This window comes from Doryrhamphus excisus, linkage group LG14 (genome assembly GCF_037039965.1).
Source record: "Doryrhamphus excisus strain RoL-2023G ecotype Guam linkage group LG14, RoL_Dexc_Guam_v1.1, whole genome shotgun sequence".
NCBI lineage: Eukaryota > Metazoa > Chordata > Actinopteri > Syngnathiformes > Syngnathidae > Doryrhamphus > Doryrhamphus excisus.
The window spans coordinates 15,752,991-15,771,379 of record NC_136370.1 but is presented as its reverse complement, the minus strand read 5'-3'; the positions used below and the strand labels follow the sequence as shown (position 1 = coordinate 15,771,379).

The 18,389-nt window shown below is 39.5% G+C and overlaps 3 protein-coding genes across 3 annotated transcripts; 1 reads left to right on the top strand and 2 right to left on the bottom strand.

Moving 5' to 3' along the window:
• Positions 1-24: 24 nt before the first annotated feature.
• Positions 25-3,210, bottom strand: LOC131140045 (CD209 antigen-like protein D). The gene is made up of 6 exons (XM_058090115.2): positions 3,013-3,210; positions 2,761-2,853; positions 1,593-1,850; positions 1,350-1,513; positions 1,135-1,259; positions 25-293 (listed from the first exon to the last, which is right to left on the bottom strand). The coding sequence occupies exons 1-6, from the start codon at positions 3,116-3,118 to the stop codon at positions 143-145; spliced, it is 897 nt and encodes a 298-aa protein (XP_057946098.2). The 5' UTR covers positions 3,119-3,210; the 3' UTR covers positions 25-142.
• Positions 3,211-4,172: 962 nt separating this feature from the next.
• LOC131140046 (C-type lectin domain family 4 member K-like) lies at positions 4,173-6,510 on the bottom strand. Its single transcript, XM_058090116.2, has 6 exons — positions 6,384-6,510; positions 6,108-6,197; positions 5,472-5,738; positions 5,244-5,398; positions 4,598-4,713; positions 4,173-4,523 (listed from the first exon to the last, which is right to left on the bottom strand). The coding sequence occupies exons 1-6, from the start codon at positions 6,496-6,498 to the stop codon at positions 4,385-4,387; spliced, it is 882 nt and encodes a 293-aa protein (XP_057946099.2). The 5' UTR covers positions 6,499-6,510; the 3' UTR covers positions 4,173-4,384.
• A 2,019-nt stretch (positions 6,511-8,529) lies between these two features.
• Positions 8,530-18,294, top strand: nek9 (NIMA related kinase 9). The gene is made up of 23 exons (XM_058090106.2): positions 8,530-9,001; positions 9,448-9,625; positions 9,708-9,763; positions 9,848-9,918; positions 9,986-10,091; positions 11,024-11,155; positions 11,238-11,348; positions 11,415-11,479; positions 11,549-11,599; positions 11,690-11,882; positions 12,502-12,646; positions 12,730-12,930; positions 13,068-13,114; positions 13,201-13,362; positions 14,445-14,553; positions 14,637-14,798; positions 14,878-15,045; positions 15,962-16,021; positions 16,097-16,284; positions 16,373-16,528; positions 16,609-16,713; positions 16,780-16,833; positions 16,904-18,294. The coding sequence occupies exons 1-23, from the start codon at positions 8,816-8,818 to the stop codon at positions 17,075-17,077; spliced, it is 2,880 nt and encodes a 959-aa protein (XP_057946089.2). The 5' UTR covers positions 8,530-8,815; the 3' UTR covers positions 17,078-18,294.
• Positions 18,295-18,389: the final 95 nt, after the last annotated feature.

Below are 18,389 nucleotides of genomic sequence, written 5' to 3'. Positions count from 1 at the left end.
TCAGTTAGTTAGTACAGTAACAGAGTAAAGTTGAGTTACAAGCATGTACATTTTATTAAACATCAATGATTACAGCAGTCCAGTACTCCATGGTTTGTAAAGCTTTGTAAAACTTAAAGGTTCAGATGTGTTCAGTTTTAGTTCACGGGTTATTACTTGGTGCTTTTTCACAAATCCATTTGCTGTGGAAATTGCACTCAATACTAATCCAAGCAGTGAAGAAGTTTTCTCTGTTATACAAAGCAACACATTGTTGATGATCATAATTATTCGATTCTCTGTCTTGCCAGAACCTGAAGGTCAAAAACACACAATAGCATTAGTGCATGCCTTTCTGTCTTACAAGTATTTGAATGCTTGAGACAGTGTGACATATTCATGATTCACAACAAGTAGCAATATTCAAATCAAAAGTACTATACAGTACTAAGTGTTGTAATTTACCATGGTGGCCTCTGATGAGAGGCGTTAATTTGATTGGTTAAGATTACACTTGGCTGTGTTAAACCATCTCACACTTTCTCTCCTCCCTCTTTGCCATTTGCGCCTTTGGGAGGGACGGAGGTGTGGGTGCGCGGCACTGCGCCAGACTGTGCTGCTCACGAAACTTGCAAAGTGCGCAGCGCAAGGCAGGTGCGTCGCGTCTACGCCTGGGCTACGAAATTAGAGCCCATCGTGTTATTATATTTTTTTCCTTATGTTACACTTTGGTGTACCCCGCCTCTCAACCCTCGTGAGGATAAGCGATAGAAAATGAATGAATGAATGTTACACTTTTTTGCAGTTTTTTTAACATTTTTGTGCATTTATCTTGTACGTTTTTTATAGTAATATTATGATTTCGGTCTAATAAAAGCATATCTTATCTTAATATTTTGATTGTAATATCATAACATTTTCCAACCCAATTAAAAAAAACACACACCTTTATTCTTTTTTTAATAGTTTCTCATATTAAGAAATGTTTCCTATAATATTTAAACTTTATGCTATTTTTTTCCTCAATATTATGAATTTATTCCTCTCATATTTTGTCCCATTTTTCATTTATAGAATGTGTCAAGGGCCGATAAAAAAAAAAGCTGTTAATATCTTCAGAGGTTTTAGAGGTTCTACTTTGTTTGTGCATCTTACCCTTCAACCAGGTCTCTTCCATCCGCCCATCTCCAAAGTCTTTCCTGCTGAAACCATGTCAGTCCTATCCAGAAGTTATCTGATGAGGTACCTGCATGGCTTCTCAAGTAATTCATGGTGGCATTCTGTCAAAATAATCATACAGTATTATATATCTTTTTATTACTGTCTATATTTGCAAATGAAGGAATGAACTAAAAATATGCTGATGCCACCTGTTTGTCTTTGCTGTCGATGACGATGAGGTCGCCTCCGTACAGCTGACAGAACTCCCTAGCTCCTTGCCATGATTTGAGTCCAACGCTTTGAGAGAAGGCGAAGTAATAGCACACAGAGTTGATCAAACTCCACCTAAGCGGACAGTGTCTGCAACCACCCTCTGTTAACAAATAATAACATGTTTAACATGAGACAACGTGGTTGTTTTACATTGGACTGTAACATCATGTAAATCTCACCTATCATCGGTAAGTACGATTTTAGATGCACAACGTCCTTCGTGATTTCATCAATCTGAACTTCATAGTCATGCGTTCTTCTGTTCTGGTGTTCAAACTCCCAGTTTGTTTGAATTCGTCTTTCCATCACATAGTGCAGCTGTCTCTTTGCATTTGTTATCTTTCCCACTGCATGCTGGTAAGATTCCTCCAGTTTCATCAAGTCCTTTTCGATAGCTTCATCATTAGGAACCTGCTTTGTATCGTGAAGCATGACGTCTGCAAGGACGATAGAGATGTTTGGTGAATTGGTGTTCATTGCTGTGTAGGTTGTTTTAATAGATTTATGGAAAATGTATCTACTCAAAAAAAAGTGGAGCCACTATGGTACACTTAGTGCATTAAAGATGCTATAACCAATTCAGTATGGCTCAATGTACACTAAACTATACAAACAATCTGTATTGTTCTATTTATTCTCATAGGTGACAAAGATACAACATACCAAAGAAATATGAATATGAGTTTTTCCTAACCCGGATGGTCTACTGTTGTCTAGTGTTGTTTGCTTGTTAAGCCCTTTGAGGCTTACATAAATAAAATTGATGTGACTTGACTCTTTTGTGATTGAGAGTTATATAAACAAACTTGACTTGACTTGACTCTTTTGTGATTAAGAGCTATATAAACAAACTTGACTTGACTTGACTCTTTTGTGATTAAGGGCTATATAAATAAACTTTATTGGCTTAATGTGACTTGTCTCTTGTGATTAATTGTTAGATTTTAAAAAAACGTGGATGTGACTTGACTCTTGTGATTAAGAGCTGTATAAACAGACTTGACTTGACTCTTTTGTGATTAAGGGATATATAAATAAACTTTATTGACTTAATTTGACTTGTTTCTTTTGTAATTAATTGTTAGATTAAAAAAACTTGACGTGACCTGACTCTTGTGATTAAGAGCTGTATATAAACAAACTTGACCTGACTTGACTCTATTTAAATAAACTTGACTTGACTCTTGTGATTAAGGGTTATATAAATAAACTTAATTGACTTAATTTTGTTATGATTCTTGTGATTAAGAGCTATATAAACAAACTTGACTTGACTTTTGTGATTAAGGGCTATATAAATAAATATGACTTGACTTGACATGACTCATGCATAGCCAAATGACTTACACTTGATCGCCAGGTGGATGTCAACTATCAGTAACACGACAGCGAGTATCACCAGGCTGGCTGTAGCAGCTCTGCAAAGGATAACATAGGACGCTAGAAAGAGAGAGCACAAAACTAGCCAATGAATGCATTGAAATGGTTTTGTTGTGATGACACAATTTTTAACAACACAATAACTAAAGAAAAAAATGTCAGCAGCGCTTTCGATAAATCTGCTAACAAAAGGCCAATCCAAAAATACCAATACTATACCTGGTTTACTGTTGTGTGCGGAAGTTTCCATGTCAGCATTATTTTCAGAATTCGGTGTACCGAATCCACCTTTTAGATCCAATTCAGACATTTGTCCCTTCGACATTCAGCCAGATTAGCTTGGATCGGTTATGAGACAATTTACCCAAATCTTACTTCTGTCTTCTTTTGCTCTGCTCACATTAAGTTAAGCAATTCCCATGGAAGGAGCCATTGAAAAAGTGAAGTGAAAGTTTAGCAGTGACTTTTGGGGAAGAGGATACTTCCCTCTCGGGCGAGTGATCACATTTAATATGACAAATACTAAATAATGCCTCATTCCAGATACAATTTGTGTGTTTACATGTAAATGACATTTTGGTCTCAGAATGCTATGGAAGACCATCCAAGTTTTTTATTATTTATTATTTATTATTTATTATTTATTATTTATTATTTATTATTTATTATTTATTATTTATTATTTATTATTTATTATTATTATTTATTATTTATTATTTATTATTTATTATTACACGGGAGCCAGGCAACAACATTTCGTTGGCAATTTCACCTCTGCGTTATTGTGCAATGATAAAGAAAGTCTATGTCTATAAATAATAATGTCTCGTATTAATGGGATATTTCCTTTAATATCATCTTTCACTTTATACAGTTCTGAAATTGCAATTTACGACATCAATTTTCTTAAAAACATTTTGTCCTGTCTGTCAAACATTTGCAGCATTTTGTGAAATGCTAGCTTTTCAACTGTATTAAACAGCAGCATTTCTTTAGCGATGTATTAGGCAAGGCGAGTTTGTTTACAAAGGACAAATCATACGCAAGTTGAGGATTGTCGCACATCTTCTGGAAGACTGTTACAGATTCGGGCGGCATGAAACTGAAACGCAGCCACGCAGTCTTTAGTCTTGACTCTGGGAACCCGCAGGAGACCACTAAGCTGAGCTTCTCAGAGCCTGAGATGGTTTATGTATTATTCCCACAAGTTCAAATCATAATGACAGAGTACTACATATTTTGAAGGTATTATGCATTCATTTTTACCTGCTTACCTCACATCTACAAACTGTCGGGGAGTTGTTTTATTTAGTTATGGACTTACATGTACGTTGTCGGTCAGAACCTGATTTATTTTTATTTTTTTATTCCATGTTTGTGAAGTCAACAAATTTTCCTCAATGGGACTTTGGAGGAATCACTTAATGGCATATAGAAACAGATGTGTAATGTATTTATAATGCTTGTTAATGTCTTGTCTTGGCTAAGTTACAAGACAATAGCATAGTTGAACCTTGGTTAACATAATGAATTGAAGAGTACTCAGAATCACGTTTTATTTCATATGAATATCACAATATCTTTGTGTATTCTATTTTGGTGCCATTTCACATATCCAGACAAACAGCGTTCGGCAATTTTCGCTGTAGCGAGTCTGCCATGGTGCAGTTGGGGAACTGATAGTAACCGCACAGTGGCCGGAGTTGTCAGGTTGCCCGGGTATCCAGTACCTTAAGAAAATACACAGCAAGGAGATCATAACAGTATGGAAAATAATGAATCTGGAATACCATATATTTGTCACCTTTGCTCCAATTCTGTGACGTTGTTAATCCAAAGCCATTTTCCCTCTGATGTCATATCAGTGAGGCCGATCCACACTCCGCTGTACCAAGATTTAATTATGTGACTCACGTATGACTATGGAAGCACACAAAATAGAAAGAGATTTAAATATTTACAGGATAAGCAGTGTTTGGGCATAACTGAAAATAGCTGGTACATTATTTTTAGTCTGAAATTGACATCAAAAGTTCCTATATTTATTCTGTATTATTCAGCTATATGTGTATGTGGTCTGTAAGACTTATTGTTTTTTTTAACTTCAATTTTTTCTTAGTCCACAAATGGCCTGCAGGCCGCACTTTGGACATCCTTAGTTTACATATTTCACAGTGGGGGGGGGGGGGGGGGTGATAACATTGTTAAAAAATGGGTATGTATAAGCAAAGGTTGGATGCAGGCTTCGACAGCAGTGCACACACACCGGGTTTTTGGAGGTACAGTATGTCCCATTACTTGCAGTAATTAGCTCTTTTTTTTAGCTCTTTTTATATCTTTATAACATGAAAAAAATTGTGTTCAGATTAAAAAAAAGTGCAGTTTCACTACACTTTCACGGAATAATCCACTGAATATTTATTTCAGGATCGTGTTTGTTCCCGCCTCACCTGCTCATTTTGGTCGTCTATCACAACCAGATTTCCTCCATAACTTATACAGTAGTCTCGGCTTGCCATCCAGGTTTTCTTTTGTGTCAAAGAGAAGAAATAGCAAGAGTTGTTGAAAAATTTCCATTCCTGAGGGCATTTGCCACAGGTCCCCTCTAGGAAATACAAAAACACATTTTGTTACTAACAATAATATAACTTAATGATTTCTTAATAACACCATAATACCCAAAGTTGTCACGTTGGCCTGCAGGTGTTTTCTTTCCTTGCGCAGACTCTCGAGTTGTCTCTGATAACAGTCATTCACGGTCCTCTGCTTGTCAATTTTCACCTTAAGTTTTGCATGCTTTTTGGTTGCTTGCTTTAACTCATTCCGGGCCTCTTGTTCAGCCTTCATCACATCACTGTGGTTGCTAAGGAGATGTTTCAGCTCATTCATGAGCTGAACAGAAGCTGGATGGGAATTTGGGTAGGAGATCTGTTGGGCTGAGACACCTGGAAAAAGCAAAACAAGGAGATTTTAAGATGCAGAGGTACTGGAATATTCCTGGAAAATGCTCAGGTTGTAATATCCTCAGGTGAAGGCAAGATTCTGGACTTGTGGTGTTGCATTACTGACTTAAAACACTAATAGTATTAGGGGAAAGGATTACCGTAGTACCTTAGGTCGGGTAAGGTAAGGTGCTTGATGCACGCTGCAAAGTCAGCTGTGTTTAGGCTTAATGTGAAGAGACTATTCCGTACTGTGAAGTCACTTTGAGGTTTAAAATGTCTCAAGATATTTTTGTTTGAGCGCTAATGCGCTGCATGAGCCTGGAAAAGTCATCTGAAACTGAACGTTTGTGTTGAGAAGTTCACACTTACAGTTAATTCCAAGAACAACTGCAATTATCAGCAGAGTGATATTCAGCAGTCCGAGACACAGTAGGACCACACGGTTACATCCATATTCATCTGTGGAGGATTTATTCAAAGACACATACCAGATCAGTATAGCTACCAATTGGCAAACATCAAGTCCAAGATTAGGACTACTATTTGAAAAAGTCTATGGAAGAATACATGTAACATGCCTCTTGGCTTCATACACTAAGTGTTCTATGATACCGAAAGAAAAGTGAGACAAATTTGTCACTGTACCTTTCCAAAACATGTCACAACGAGAGCGAGGGCGCCCGGCCCCGTTGAACAGAACTTGAGATGACTCGGGTACAAATGTGACAGTGCACTCAGAAGCGCTCAGACAATCTTCCATCGTTGCAAGAACTTCCCTTTGGCGAGTTTTCAGTTACACTGACAAGGCGCACCTAAATACGCCCCAGCATTCATCACCAGATCACATGCCATGCAGTGAATAGGATTTAATCTAATAATAATAATAATAATACATTTTATTTCAAAGCGCCTTTCAGGACAACCAAGGTCGCTGGACAGAAGATATAAACACACAAATGTAAAATACAAGATAAAAAAAGAACAAACAATGAATAAGAACATTAGATAATAATGTAATAAGATGCTGTAATTAGCATTATATATGAACTTTAGTTTTAATAGTTTTAAGACATATTACATAATTTTAGAAGCAGCTGTCACTAAATTGTCCACAGGTATTTAATGTGAATGTGACTAATTGTTTAGCTATTGAGATTTGCTGGTGACGAGTCCCAAATTAAACTTTTTATAATTATTTTGACACAATGGAAATGTGGATTTGTTTGCGATTAGCTAAGTACAATAAATATTGCAAATCAGCAAAAATCTACAAAAACAGAAGCCTTGAAAGTGTTGTGTAACATCCCTTTAGGAAAATGCAAGCATCAGGATAAATGTTTGAGAAACAAACTCCCAAATGTTATGTTTTCTAGAATGATTTAGAGAACAGTATCCGACAGTGTTGTAGAGGAATTTTGTCCCACTCATCGTTGCAGAATAGTTGGGTAATTCAGCCACAGGCGCCGTTTTAAGGTCATGCCACAGCGTCTCAATAAGATTCAGGTCAGGACTTGACAAGGCCACTCCAAAGACTTTCCTTTGTTTTTCTTTAGTCATTCGGAAGTGGACTTGCTGGTGTGTTTTGGATCATTGTCCTGCTGCAGAACCCAAGTTGGTTTCAGCTTGAGGTCACGTATCCGTTAGTTCCATGTCCTGAAGCAGCAAAATCTCCCCAGACCATCACACTCCCACCACCATATTTCACTGTTGGTATGATGAGATGAGTCTTAATGTTCTTTTTATTCAGGTATGTTTTTTGTCTTGGAACTCTGTTATGCATGCAGTTTTGTTGAATGTCTTTCTCATGGTGAAGTTATGAACACTGACCTTAACTGAGGCAAGTGAGGACTGCAGTTCGTTGGATGTTGTTGTGGGGATTTTTGTGACCTCTTGTATGAGTAGTCGCTGCCCTCTTGGGGTCATTTTGGTTAGTTGGCCACTACTGGGAAGGTTCATCACTGTTCCATGTTTACGCCATTTATGGATAATAGCTCTCGATGTGGTTTGCTGGAGTCCCAAAATTGTAGAAATTGATTTATAACCTTTACCATACTGATAGATCTCAATTAATCTCAGTTAAGTTGTGTTTTAACAGGGGAACAATGGCTTTTTCCACACAGGGACTTTTATGTTTGGATTTTTCCCCTTTTAATAATAAAAAGTTTAATTTAAAAATGGCAATTTGTGTTAATATTTAAATTTGTGTGACAAATATGCAAAAAAAAAACCTAATCAAGAAGGGGGCAAACACTTTCACACCACTATATATGTACGTACATAAAGACATAATTTTTCTGTAAATTAACGGCAACGTGCTGGCAGCAGAGGCTCTTTAATGTTTTTTTTTACAGGTTTTGTACTATGAAATGATTTTTTATGACTTATAATAATAACCATAATAGTGAAATACAGTATATTTTTATGTTTAGTCAATTTAACTTGACTCAACTATTAAGCAATTGATAATAATAATTTAAAATGTAACATCTATATTTAGTATATTATTTACTTTGATCACGGATGTCGTCCAAAATCAACTTCCGGGTTTGAGAGTAACGTTGAGTTGTCGCCATTTGACCGGGTGTGACACGAACGTCAATCATTATACATAAACCTGAGTTTGCTAGACTGTCTCATTTCTCCTCTTTGAATTAAACATTTACAGCAAGGCAGTGCTGCCACGTTTTAAAAAAAACAGAGCTGCCGTCTTAACAGGAAATGTGTTTATCTTGCTTTCATCGTAAAAGACAGCACGTGAAGACTGAAGAAGTGTATTTTATTTTGAAAGCACAGCTAAGTTGGTCAAACTTGCTGTTTCGTGTGTCATGCTTGACGCTTGAACAACTTCAACGCATTTTTTCCTACGTCGTTTTCCCCCTCCAGTACTGTGAATTCTAGAAGTATTTTAGTTCCAGAGTTGTATTCGCTATGTTTAGTGATTTATAGTAGCCGTCGAACCGGGTGACATGTCTGACTAGCGTCTCCGTGGGAGGCTTTTCGTCTAGAGTTTTCAAGTCAGGCCTGTGTGTGTGGTTCCCCATCAGTGCAGCTGGTGGCTAACAAGGCGCCAAACAGAAATGTCACTGACAGAATATGAGAGACATTTCGACTCGCTAAATTCAGATTTGGCCAGCGGCTCCGTGTTGAGCGAGCGAACAGCGTCGGCTGCGTTTAATGCCGAAGAGGAGAAGTTGCATTACATTCCGATCCGGATCCTCGGGAGGGGGGCGTTCGGTGAAGCGACGCTGTACAGAAGAACCGAGGTGAGCTGGGTCCGGTCTAGGGAAACTTTAAAAGCAAGTGTTAAAATGTTCGAAGAAAAAAAAAAAAAGACACGTAGTCAACACGTTGCCAGGCAACAATCACGCTTACTGTCGAATACCCACTGAAACATCCTAAGGGCAGGAAGAAAACAAACACTGTACCTTTAAAGATAAGATGTGGCCAGTCACGTTGACCACGTGGCTAAATAAAACACATAGAAAAACCATTATTGTCATTTAAACAGCTCATGGAAATAAACCAGCTTCCTCCCACATGTCAAAAAAGTGTGAATTGTGATTAGCTGGCAACCAGTCCAAGGGGTACACCACTTCTCACCCAAAAATCAGCTGGGATAGGCTTCAGCTCATCTGTGATCTTCTCATCTGTATAGAAAATGGATGGAAATAAGCTTTAGTTGCAGCTAACTTATTTTGTTTCCCACCAGGACAATTCCCTGGTGGTGTGGAAGGAGGTGGACTTGAACTCCTTGTCTGAACGCGAGCGCAGGGATGTCATGAATGAAATAAGCATCCTCTCTATCTTGGAGCACAACAACATCATTGCCTATTTCAATCACTTCATGGATAAAAACACGCTGCTCATTGAGCTGGAATACTGTAATGGTAAGAGGGAAAAGTGTACGTTTGATTGACTTTGAGCTATGTTTGTTTGTGACTGGGTGTCTGAATGACATTGTCGCCGCAGGGGGGAATCTGTATGACAAAATAGTCCAACAGAAGGGGAAACTTTTTAACCAGGAGGTAAGAGCGGATAGATGCATATAATCCATGTAAACCAGTTTATTGTTGTTTTATATTCATCCTTGATGTCTTTTTTTTCTCCAGGTGGTTATTTGGTATCTGTACCAGATTGCTTCAGCTGTGGCCCACATTCATAAGGCCGGCGTCTTACACAGGTCAGATCACATGAGGCTCTTTCAGCCATGTTCAACTTGTGTTTTGACCATCCCGTTTCCCCAATAGGGATATTAAAACGCTCAACATTTTCTTGACCAAGACTGACCTCATCAAGCTTGGTGACTACGGCCTTGCAAAGAAACTCGGCTCAGAGTTTTCCATGGCAGAGACGGTATTTGTTTATTTGTATTGATACTGACGAGATACATTAGGATTATCTGTGCTGAACAAAGCTTTATTTGGAACATGTGTTTATAATAGTACTTTATACATCAACATGGACCGTGAATGCTATCCTCTTACTCATAGTTGATTTATGACATTTTTGGTTAATAAAAATAAAGCGATTTTGAAAAAAATGCTTATTCTAACTAGAGAAATCTAAAATGTTGATACTTATAGGTTATCACATGGTTTTTGTCTGTATCTGTATGTCTGGTATCAGGCCAGGTATCATGCCCCCAAGTGTCAGTATCAGGCACGCGGGGGCATGATACTGGGCTTGATACCAGACAAACCATGTGATGATCTTATTATCACATACTATTTAATCATGAGCTTATTATCACGTACTATTTAATCAAAAGACCATTTTGTTCCCAGAAAATGTTCAGTTTATTACATGTATTATATCTAAACAGTGTAAACACAATAATTGCAAAAATATTTCAACAATAATATTTTATCAACAGTCTTAGCTTATCAATGTCTGACAATTAAAGTTCCATTAATCAAGTTTGGGTTTTTGGTGACTGGAGAAGCACTAGGCACTAAGCACTCGTGAGCTGTTCTATGATTGGTTGGTTCACGGGCACGATACCAGAGCAGCGCGCTCTGAGTGGACAGCTACGGGGGCTGATACTGGACATGGTTAAACTCTATATTTTATCAGTATCACTGCCCTGGGCTTTGACACAGTATCATTTCGGCCTTTTCCCGTATCATTCATGGGCGGTTTCTAGGGTACAGGGACAATTGATACTGTAGTATGTGATAATAGTAAATATCACATGACAGCCGCGACATAAATAGACAAAGACAAGTAGACTGATTCTGTTAACCTGCACATGATTGTAATTCACCTCTCCTTTTTTATTCATCCAGTGCGTAGGGACTCCTTATTATATGTCGCCCGAGCTGTGCCAGGGGGCAAAGTACAACTTCAAATCAGACATCTGGGCCATGGGCTGCGTGCTTTATGAAGTCTTAACCCTGACAAGAACATTTGATGCAACGGTAGCACTCACTCCTTGTTTGGATGCGTTAGCAAAATCAGAATGAGTGTACTTTTTAACAGATTCAGTTTGTGTCCTTCCAGAATCCTTTGAACCTGTGTGTGAAAATAGTCCAGGGAAACTGGACTATGGATGTGAATCCTGATATTTACTCTTCTGGGTTGATCAAGCTGGTCTACGAGTGTCTCGATCAAGTAAGTCATAGTTGCTTCAGAAACCAAGTTTGAAGCAAGTTTTATTATTATTATTTTGTGTGGCAGGATCCGGCAAAGAGGCCAACGGCGGACCAAATTCTTGACCAGCCAGTTATCTCCTCCAGCCGACAGTAAGTCAGTCACTTTTTACTTATTCATGATGTAAAAAGATACACACAAACAAGTTTGTCATTTGGCAGGGAGCTTGAAGAACGAGTTGCTTTGCTGAATTCCGCCATGAAGAAACCAAAGTAGGTTTTTTTTTTTGTTGTTGTTTTCTGCTGTTGAAGCTTTATCATCATCCTGCCAAATAGTGTCCAACTGATGGTTCTTCGTCACAGGTTGAGTACGGCAACAGAGACGCCAGTTGCCGTGGTAACCACACGCTCGCGGGAGGGGTATTTCTGGGGCGGAGGCAAGTTCACTCCCCAGAAACTGGACACCTTTAAAGGTGGCAGCAGCGCCCAACATGTGTGCGCCGGAGAGAGTCACTTTGCGGTGGTGACGGTGGAAAAAGAGCTCTACACGTGGGCTGTGAGTGTTCTGGTTTAAATACCGTCATTTCCGGACTATAGAGCGCACCTGATTATAAGCCTCACCCAGTAAATTTTTAGAGGAAAACCGATTTTGTACATACACAAGCCGCACCTGCATATAAGCCGCATGTGCCCACATTAAAACATGTAAACATATTTACAAAGAAAGACGACTTTTATTAATCTCTGAAAGCTTTTTTCGTCTTTTTACATTGCTCCATTTCTTCCCGCTGCCGTTTCCAGCGTCTCACCATCGATTCATTTATGCCAAGTTTACGTGCAGCTGCTCTGTTTCCTTCTTTATCGGACAGCTTGATTGCTTTTAGCTTGAAAGCTGCGTCATATGCCTTTTTTTTTCCATGATGAGGGTATGTTCACGCTCATTTAATTTATGCACAAGACAAGAAGTTGCAGTCTTCATCGACGCATATATTCCACCGGTCTTAATCTTACCTTTTCTACTCGAGAGCCGTTAGAAAAATTACATAAATTGGCCGCATCACTGAATAAGCCGCAGGGTTAAAACTTTGGGGAAAAAAGTAGCGTCTTATAGTCCGGAATTTACAGTACATCAGATGCACTTGTTTTTCTGTCGGCACTACAAAGAATCTTTTCAGAATGTTCAAGGTGGAGCCAAGATGGTGGGCCAACTGGGGCATGGAGACCAGGCTTCCTACCGGCAACCCAAGAGGGTGGAAAAGCTGCAGGGCAAAGCCATCAGACAGGTTGCATGCGGTGCTGACTTTACTGCGTGTGTCACCGGTGAGTGCATAACCACCTTCCAAAAAAGGCAACATGACAATGAAACAACCCCGCTTATTTCTAATGAGCGCTATTTACTGCAGATGAGGACCAAATGTACATGTTTGGGTCCGACTATTACGGCTGCATCGGTGTGGAGGGCGAGATGGGCATGGAGATCTTGGAGCCGGTGCTTCTTGTGTTTTTTGAGGAGCGGCCAGTTCGTCAGATTTCTTGCGGAGACAATCACGTGGTGGTCCTTACCCACAGTGGCGACATCTTCTCATGGGGCTGCGGAGAGTATGGTATAGACTACTGATGCCATTAGGTTTTGTTTTTGCAGCTATAAATACTACCAGCAGGTGGCGACAGAAGCTCGTATTTTTCCAAATACTATTTCAAGCACTTTCCTCCTTAAATGAGCATATTTTCTCATCTGTAGGGCGTCTGGGTTTGGAATGCGAGGATGATTTTTCTTCTCCGATGCAAGTAAGATTTTATTCCCAGCACAAGAACTACATCCCTGACTGTGATGCCATTCATTACATACTTTACATTTAACATATTTTCTCCAGGTAGAGCTCGCCAAAGGCGCCACCATCTCCTCTGTGTCCTGCAGCAGTGACGGAACCTTCTTTTTGACAGACACTGGCAAAGTCCTGGCATGTGGAAACAATGAATTCAACAAGCTAGGTCTGAACCAGGAATTCTCTGGTCTCAAAAACCACTCTGGAGAGGTATTGTACTGACTTGAATTTACAGAAAGTAAAAGCACCACAGTTAAAACACAGTTTTAGTAATTAAGTCATTTAAACGTAACTTATTTTGTGTTCAAAATGTGTTCCGTTGTAGCATAGTACAGCTTAACTTTTCTTCCGGAGGTGTTCCAAATCTGTCAGATTGTGGGGCCTTATCTCATGCATAGCCCCTTTCACGTCATGCCACAGATTTTCTAAATAATTTAGGCCTGGACTCTGAAAGGGACATAATGTAAACTATACAGTCTCCTTATGAATCCATGATTTTGTTGAATTTAGATGGTTAGCGAGTGGTTAGCGCGCAGGCCTCACAACTAGGAGACCAGAGTTAAATTCTACCCTCGGCCATCTCTGTGTGGATTTTTGTGTGGGTTTTCTTCGGGTACTCCGGTTTCCTCCTACATTCCAAAAACATGCTAGGTTAATTGGCGACTCCAAATTGTCCATAGGTATGAATGTGAGTGTGAATGGTTGTTTGTCTATATGTGCCCTATGATTGGCTGGCCACCAGTCCAGGGTGTACACCGCTTCTCGCCGAAGACAGCTGGGATAGGCTCCAGCACCCCCGCGACCCTCGTGAGGAAAAAATGGTAGAAAATGAATGTGAGTGTAAATGGTTGTTTGACTTCCAATACTATTGCAGACCTGCCAGCATGGACTGTATGTGTACAGCATCCAATTTGACTCTTTAATACGCTTGTATGCTTCACTGCCCTCCATTTTGTTGCATTTTGTTTCGGTTTTGAGTTAGTCTGTACGATACAGATAAATAAATAGACTCCAAATTGTCCATAGGTATGAATGTGAGTGTGAATGGTTGTTTGTCTATATGTGCCCTGTGATTGGCTGGCCACCAGTCCAGGGTGTACACCGCCTCTCGCTGAAGACAGCTGGGATAGGCTCCAGCACCCCTGTGACCCTTGTGAGGCGGTAGGGATGAATGAATGGATGTATGCTTGGTGTTTTTTTTTTGTTAGAGGTATTTATTTTCTTCCAAATATGGCCACTGTATATTGACATCAAATTGAGTATTTGAGTGTTTCTCCTGCCACACTACTTAGGGTTACCAGGGCATCCCTTATACCACCACACTGACTTTGGCAAAGCAGCTGTCCCGCTTCAAGATTCAGACCATAGCGCCAGGGAAGTCCCACACTGCTGCCATTGATGGTACTACAGAAAAAGAGAAACACTCATTTGTATCCTAAAATTGTTATCAAGTTGTTTAATAACCATCTAAATGAATTTTACAGAACGTGGTCGCCTCATCACCTTCGGCTGCAACAAATACGGGCAGCTTGGTGTTAAAGATTTTAAGAAGCACCAAGGTGTGCAAGTCCTGGTTGGCCCTTTTGGAGGAAAGATAGTCACTAAAGTGTCTTGTGGGGATGGCTTTACCATAGCAGCCACAGAAGGTAAGCTCTTAGCACAAGCTCTTATTTTTACATGATGCGTGTTTGTGTGTGTGAACAAATTCTAATTATTTTCTTGCAGACAATCAGATATTTGCGTGGGGAAATGCTGGAAATGGACGACTTGGAATGCCTGCTGATAAAGGATTCGGTTCAGAGGTTTGTCCTGCAATGCCAAGGCCAATCTTTGGATCTCTTCACCACGTACCAGATCTTTCTTGTCGTGGTTGGCACACCATCATCATCATGGGTTAGTCCCATCACCCATCACCTCCATTATACACACGTGGGGCACAAATAAGTTCCGTTGGTACAACTGTGAAGTTGTGATTGAGTGTAAGACTTTTACCTAAATTAGGAGGAAGCCTCAAGAACAGGGGTCTCAAACACAATTTACCTGAGGGCCACTGGAGCTAGTCTCAGGTAAAAAAAAAAACAACACATTTATTAAAAACAGAAAAAAACAAATAAAAAACTGTCTTCAATGCTTTTGCTTCTGCTATACCGTACACTTTTTCAGTGCTTTGGTTCCGTTTTTTTCACAAGAAAAGCTCTGATAAAACATTCCGCTGTTCTCAAATATCTTAATTTTTATTTAATTCATGAAATAAGAAACAAATCAAAATAAAGAAAATAGATAATGATATCAATGATAAATAAATAAAATAATAATAAAACAGCAAATAAAAAAATAAAAAAGAAACCACATATCGTTGGTGGGTTGAGATTTTTTTTTTTCAGATTCAAATTAACAGTATTAACATTTATTTAACCTTTAACATGAACATTAATGAAAATGAACCATTTTACCCAATTAGCAGGTTAGCATTGTTACATCTAGGAGCAGTCCGGTGTGCACACAACTTTAAGCTGTCATTTCTGGGTACATGATACCATACAGCATCCATGTCAAACTCGCACATTAAACTTTTGCTTCAAACTAGCGTCGGGCTGCGAGTTTGAGACCCCTGCTCAAGAATGAACCCATTTCTTAGGACACAAACCAAATGTATGTGACTTTTACAAAGCCAAACACAATCTAATCAGGTTGTTTACATGCGTGTTTAAAAGCTGGTTGTACACTAATTCCTGCAATTTGTCACTGTCCATTTCATAGTAGAATATATTGCTTTCATACGTTATTGATGGATAACATCTCTTGACAGAGAAAGTGCTCAACTCCAAGACCATTCGCTCCAACAGCAGTGGACTGTCAGTTGGCAGCGGTAAATACTTCTGATATAAATATCTCCTTAATAGTTTTTCTTGGTGAGGAATATTATGTTTTTGTATAAATGTAGGGATCGGACAGGATGGTTCCATATCCACTGTGGATCTGGAAATGGATCCGGATTCAGAGACGGAGTGTCGTGACAGAGGCCTCGGGGGAACATTGGAGGTTGATCTTGACGCTTGCAACCTGGAGACGCCAATGGTGTCAATGGCAAATCAGACTGGCGACAGTTCATGTCCTCTGTGGCTGAGAAAGGTTACCTTATGATCCAAAGCTTCATGTTTTTGACGTGATCAACACCTTCTGGTCACAACTGAAACCTTTCTTGGTTGTATGCCAACAGGAGCTGGAGGATGCAGAGTTCATACCCATGCCAGAGGACTCTGAGTCTTCTTGTGACCAACTCCCGTCTTTTTCAGAGAGCAGCACTTTGCCATATCAGAACCTGAAGGAGCTAAAGGCTGTGGCAGCAGCTGTCAGCAGTCAACATGACTTATCGGTAATATCAACGTCGATGTGCTCTATTCTTCTGATTTCTGATATTTTTGTGTTTGTTTCATTGGGGTTATCTTCCCACAGACTACACGAACGAGTGATGACAATTTAAACGGACTGGAGGGGGCAGAACTGTACAAAAAAGAGGACTCGATCACATGCTGCAGAGCAAGTGTGGAGGTCGCACAGGTAAGCCATCAGCCCGCTCCACGGTGTTTGCACAAGGTTGCCATGTGTCACGTGTTTACTTCACAGCTGCGGGAGATTGTCACTCAGCAAGAGATGAGGATCCAGATACTGGAGAAGCAGGTGAGAACCGAGTTGCCTCTCCTAAACCTCAAATTTGGTTCCATGTGAGTCGGTCCATGTTTGTGTTTAGGTCAGTGACCAGCAAATGGAGCACGAGAGGTTGTTGGCCGCATTAAACCAGCTCATGGAAGCAAGATGTGACAGTAATGGCAACCATTGTGCCGCTCACGTGTCTGAGGATGGAGGAGGAAGAGCGGGTGGATTCACACAGCATGGGGGCAGACCTGCGGGGGCCAGCTTGTGAGGCCCTGCCAATTGTACCTTGTGTGTGTGTGTGTGAGAGAGGTGACAAAACTCTGCATTTTGTGAATCCAAAAGGCTTGTCAGGTGTGAATAGACTTAGCGGTTGAGGTGGCTGCCTCACATATGAAACAAGTAAAGCCATTACATACAGTACATAAAGTATTCATACATAAAGTCGCAGAGTACCGAGTTGCATCATGACATTTCTGCGTGTCACTTGTCATGCAAATGTTGTTTGCAGGTTTTCTACGGACTGAAATGTTGGCTGGCATTGCACAGCCAGACAATCTGGGTGTTTTTTTCCACAATGTGATCATGAAGTCCTTGTAGGAATGTCATAGTGATGTCGTCATCATCATCAGCTTGTATCCTCAATCAGGTCAAACCGTGCCTTTCCAGTGGAAATTTGTGGCCTTCAAACTGATGCGTTTGAGCAAGATTATACAAAAACTACTAAACCACTTTGTGTGCATGTACAGGAAGTTGGCAGAGGTCTCTATCTCTGAGTGCCTTTCTCAATTGTCCATTTAGCTTTGCCCTCGCTATAAAAATGGCTGTACTTCCTAAATGGTTTCTACAGTACATCATTTTCTCTCATGAACTTGTGTCACTGTCCTCTGTTTTTGTGAGTACTTTCACCTTTTAAGTCTTTACCCAAATGGTTTAAGAACCTCATATGCTATAGCCTCAAATGTGTGATATTTGAAACTTAACTCTAATGCAAATATATGCCTTAAAATATAAGCCTTATTGTTTTATATATTCTTTGCTGAGACTACTGACTGTTTCTCGTTTTGCCTTCGTATGGCATTTGTAAGTATGTCATGGTTAGGAGATGCCATAACACTTGAACTGTTTTTGTTATTTTATCTGTATTTGTTACTTATTTTTATTTTGAAGCAATCTATTATATTTGTTTTGATTGTCTGTATTGTGTGAGCAGCACAATTGTATAGTGTATGCCGAAACTCATGATATATATTCAGTGTCTATCATGTGTCAAATTGTTAGCATTTGGTCAAATGTAATTTTAAAAATGTTGTCTTAGCATGACACAGTACTTAGCAAAAAATATGTAAATATGTGGCTATTTTAACTGCAAAATGTATTTTGTTACAGTTAAATGACACCTGTAGTACCCGATGTGCATGTAAAATACATAAATACAAAGTAAACATTTGTCACGTGTGTTAACAGAGAATAAAGATTACTTGTACTGCTGTTTTTCGCTTTTAAAATGTGTGTTTTTTTTTATGTCGACAAAGTGTCGTGGCTTTTTGACGAACGTAAGGCTCATGCTACGTCTTGCTGCC

Bases quoted from the DNA above. Each gene is read 5' to 3' on its own strand.
- LOC131140045 (XM_058090115.2), bottom strand. From the start codon at position 3,118: ATGTCGAAGGGACAAATGTCTGAATTGGATCTAAAAGGTGGATTCGGT. The intron at 1,514-1,592 runs GTGAGATTTACA...ATTTGTTAACAG, and splicing joins ATCGTACTTACCGATGATAG to AGGGTGGTTGCAGACACTGT. The intron at 294-1,134 runs GTAAGATGCACA...TTTGACCTTCAG, and splicing joins GGAAGAGACCTGGTTGAAGG to GTTCTGGCAAGACAGAGAAT.
- LOC131140046 (XM_058090116.2), bottom strand. From the start codon at position 6,498: ATGGAAGATTGTCTGAGCGCTTCTGAGTGCACTGTCACATTTGTACCC. The intron at 6,198-6,383 runs GTACAGTGACAA...AATCCTCCACAG, and splicing joins TTGTGACATGTTTTGGAAAG to ATGAATATGGATGTAACCGT. The intron at 4,714-5,243 runs GTGAGGCGGGAA...GTGCTTCCATAG, and splicing joins TAGACGACCAAAATGAGCAG to TCATACGTGAGTCACATAAT.
- nek9 (XM_058090106.2), top strand. From the start codon at position 8,816: ATGTCACTGACAGAATATGAGAGACATTTCGACTCGCTAAATTCAGAT. The intron at 9,626-9,707 runs GTAAGAGGGAAA...TTGTCGCCGCAG, and splicing joins TGAGCTGGAATACTGTAATG to GGGGGAATCTGTATGACAAA. The intron at 13,363-14,444 runs GTATTGTACTGA...CACACTACTTAG, and splicing joins TCAAAAACCACTCTGGAGAG to GGTTACCAGGGCATCCCTTA.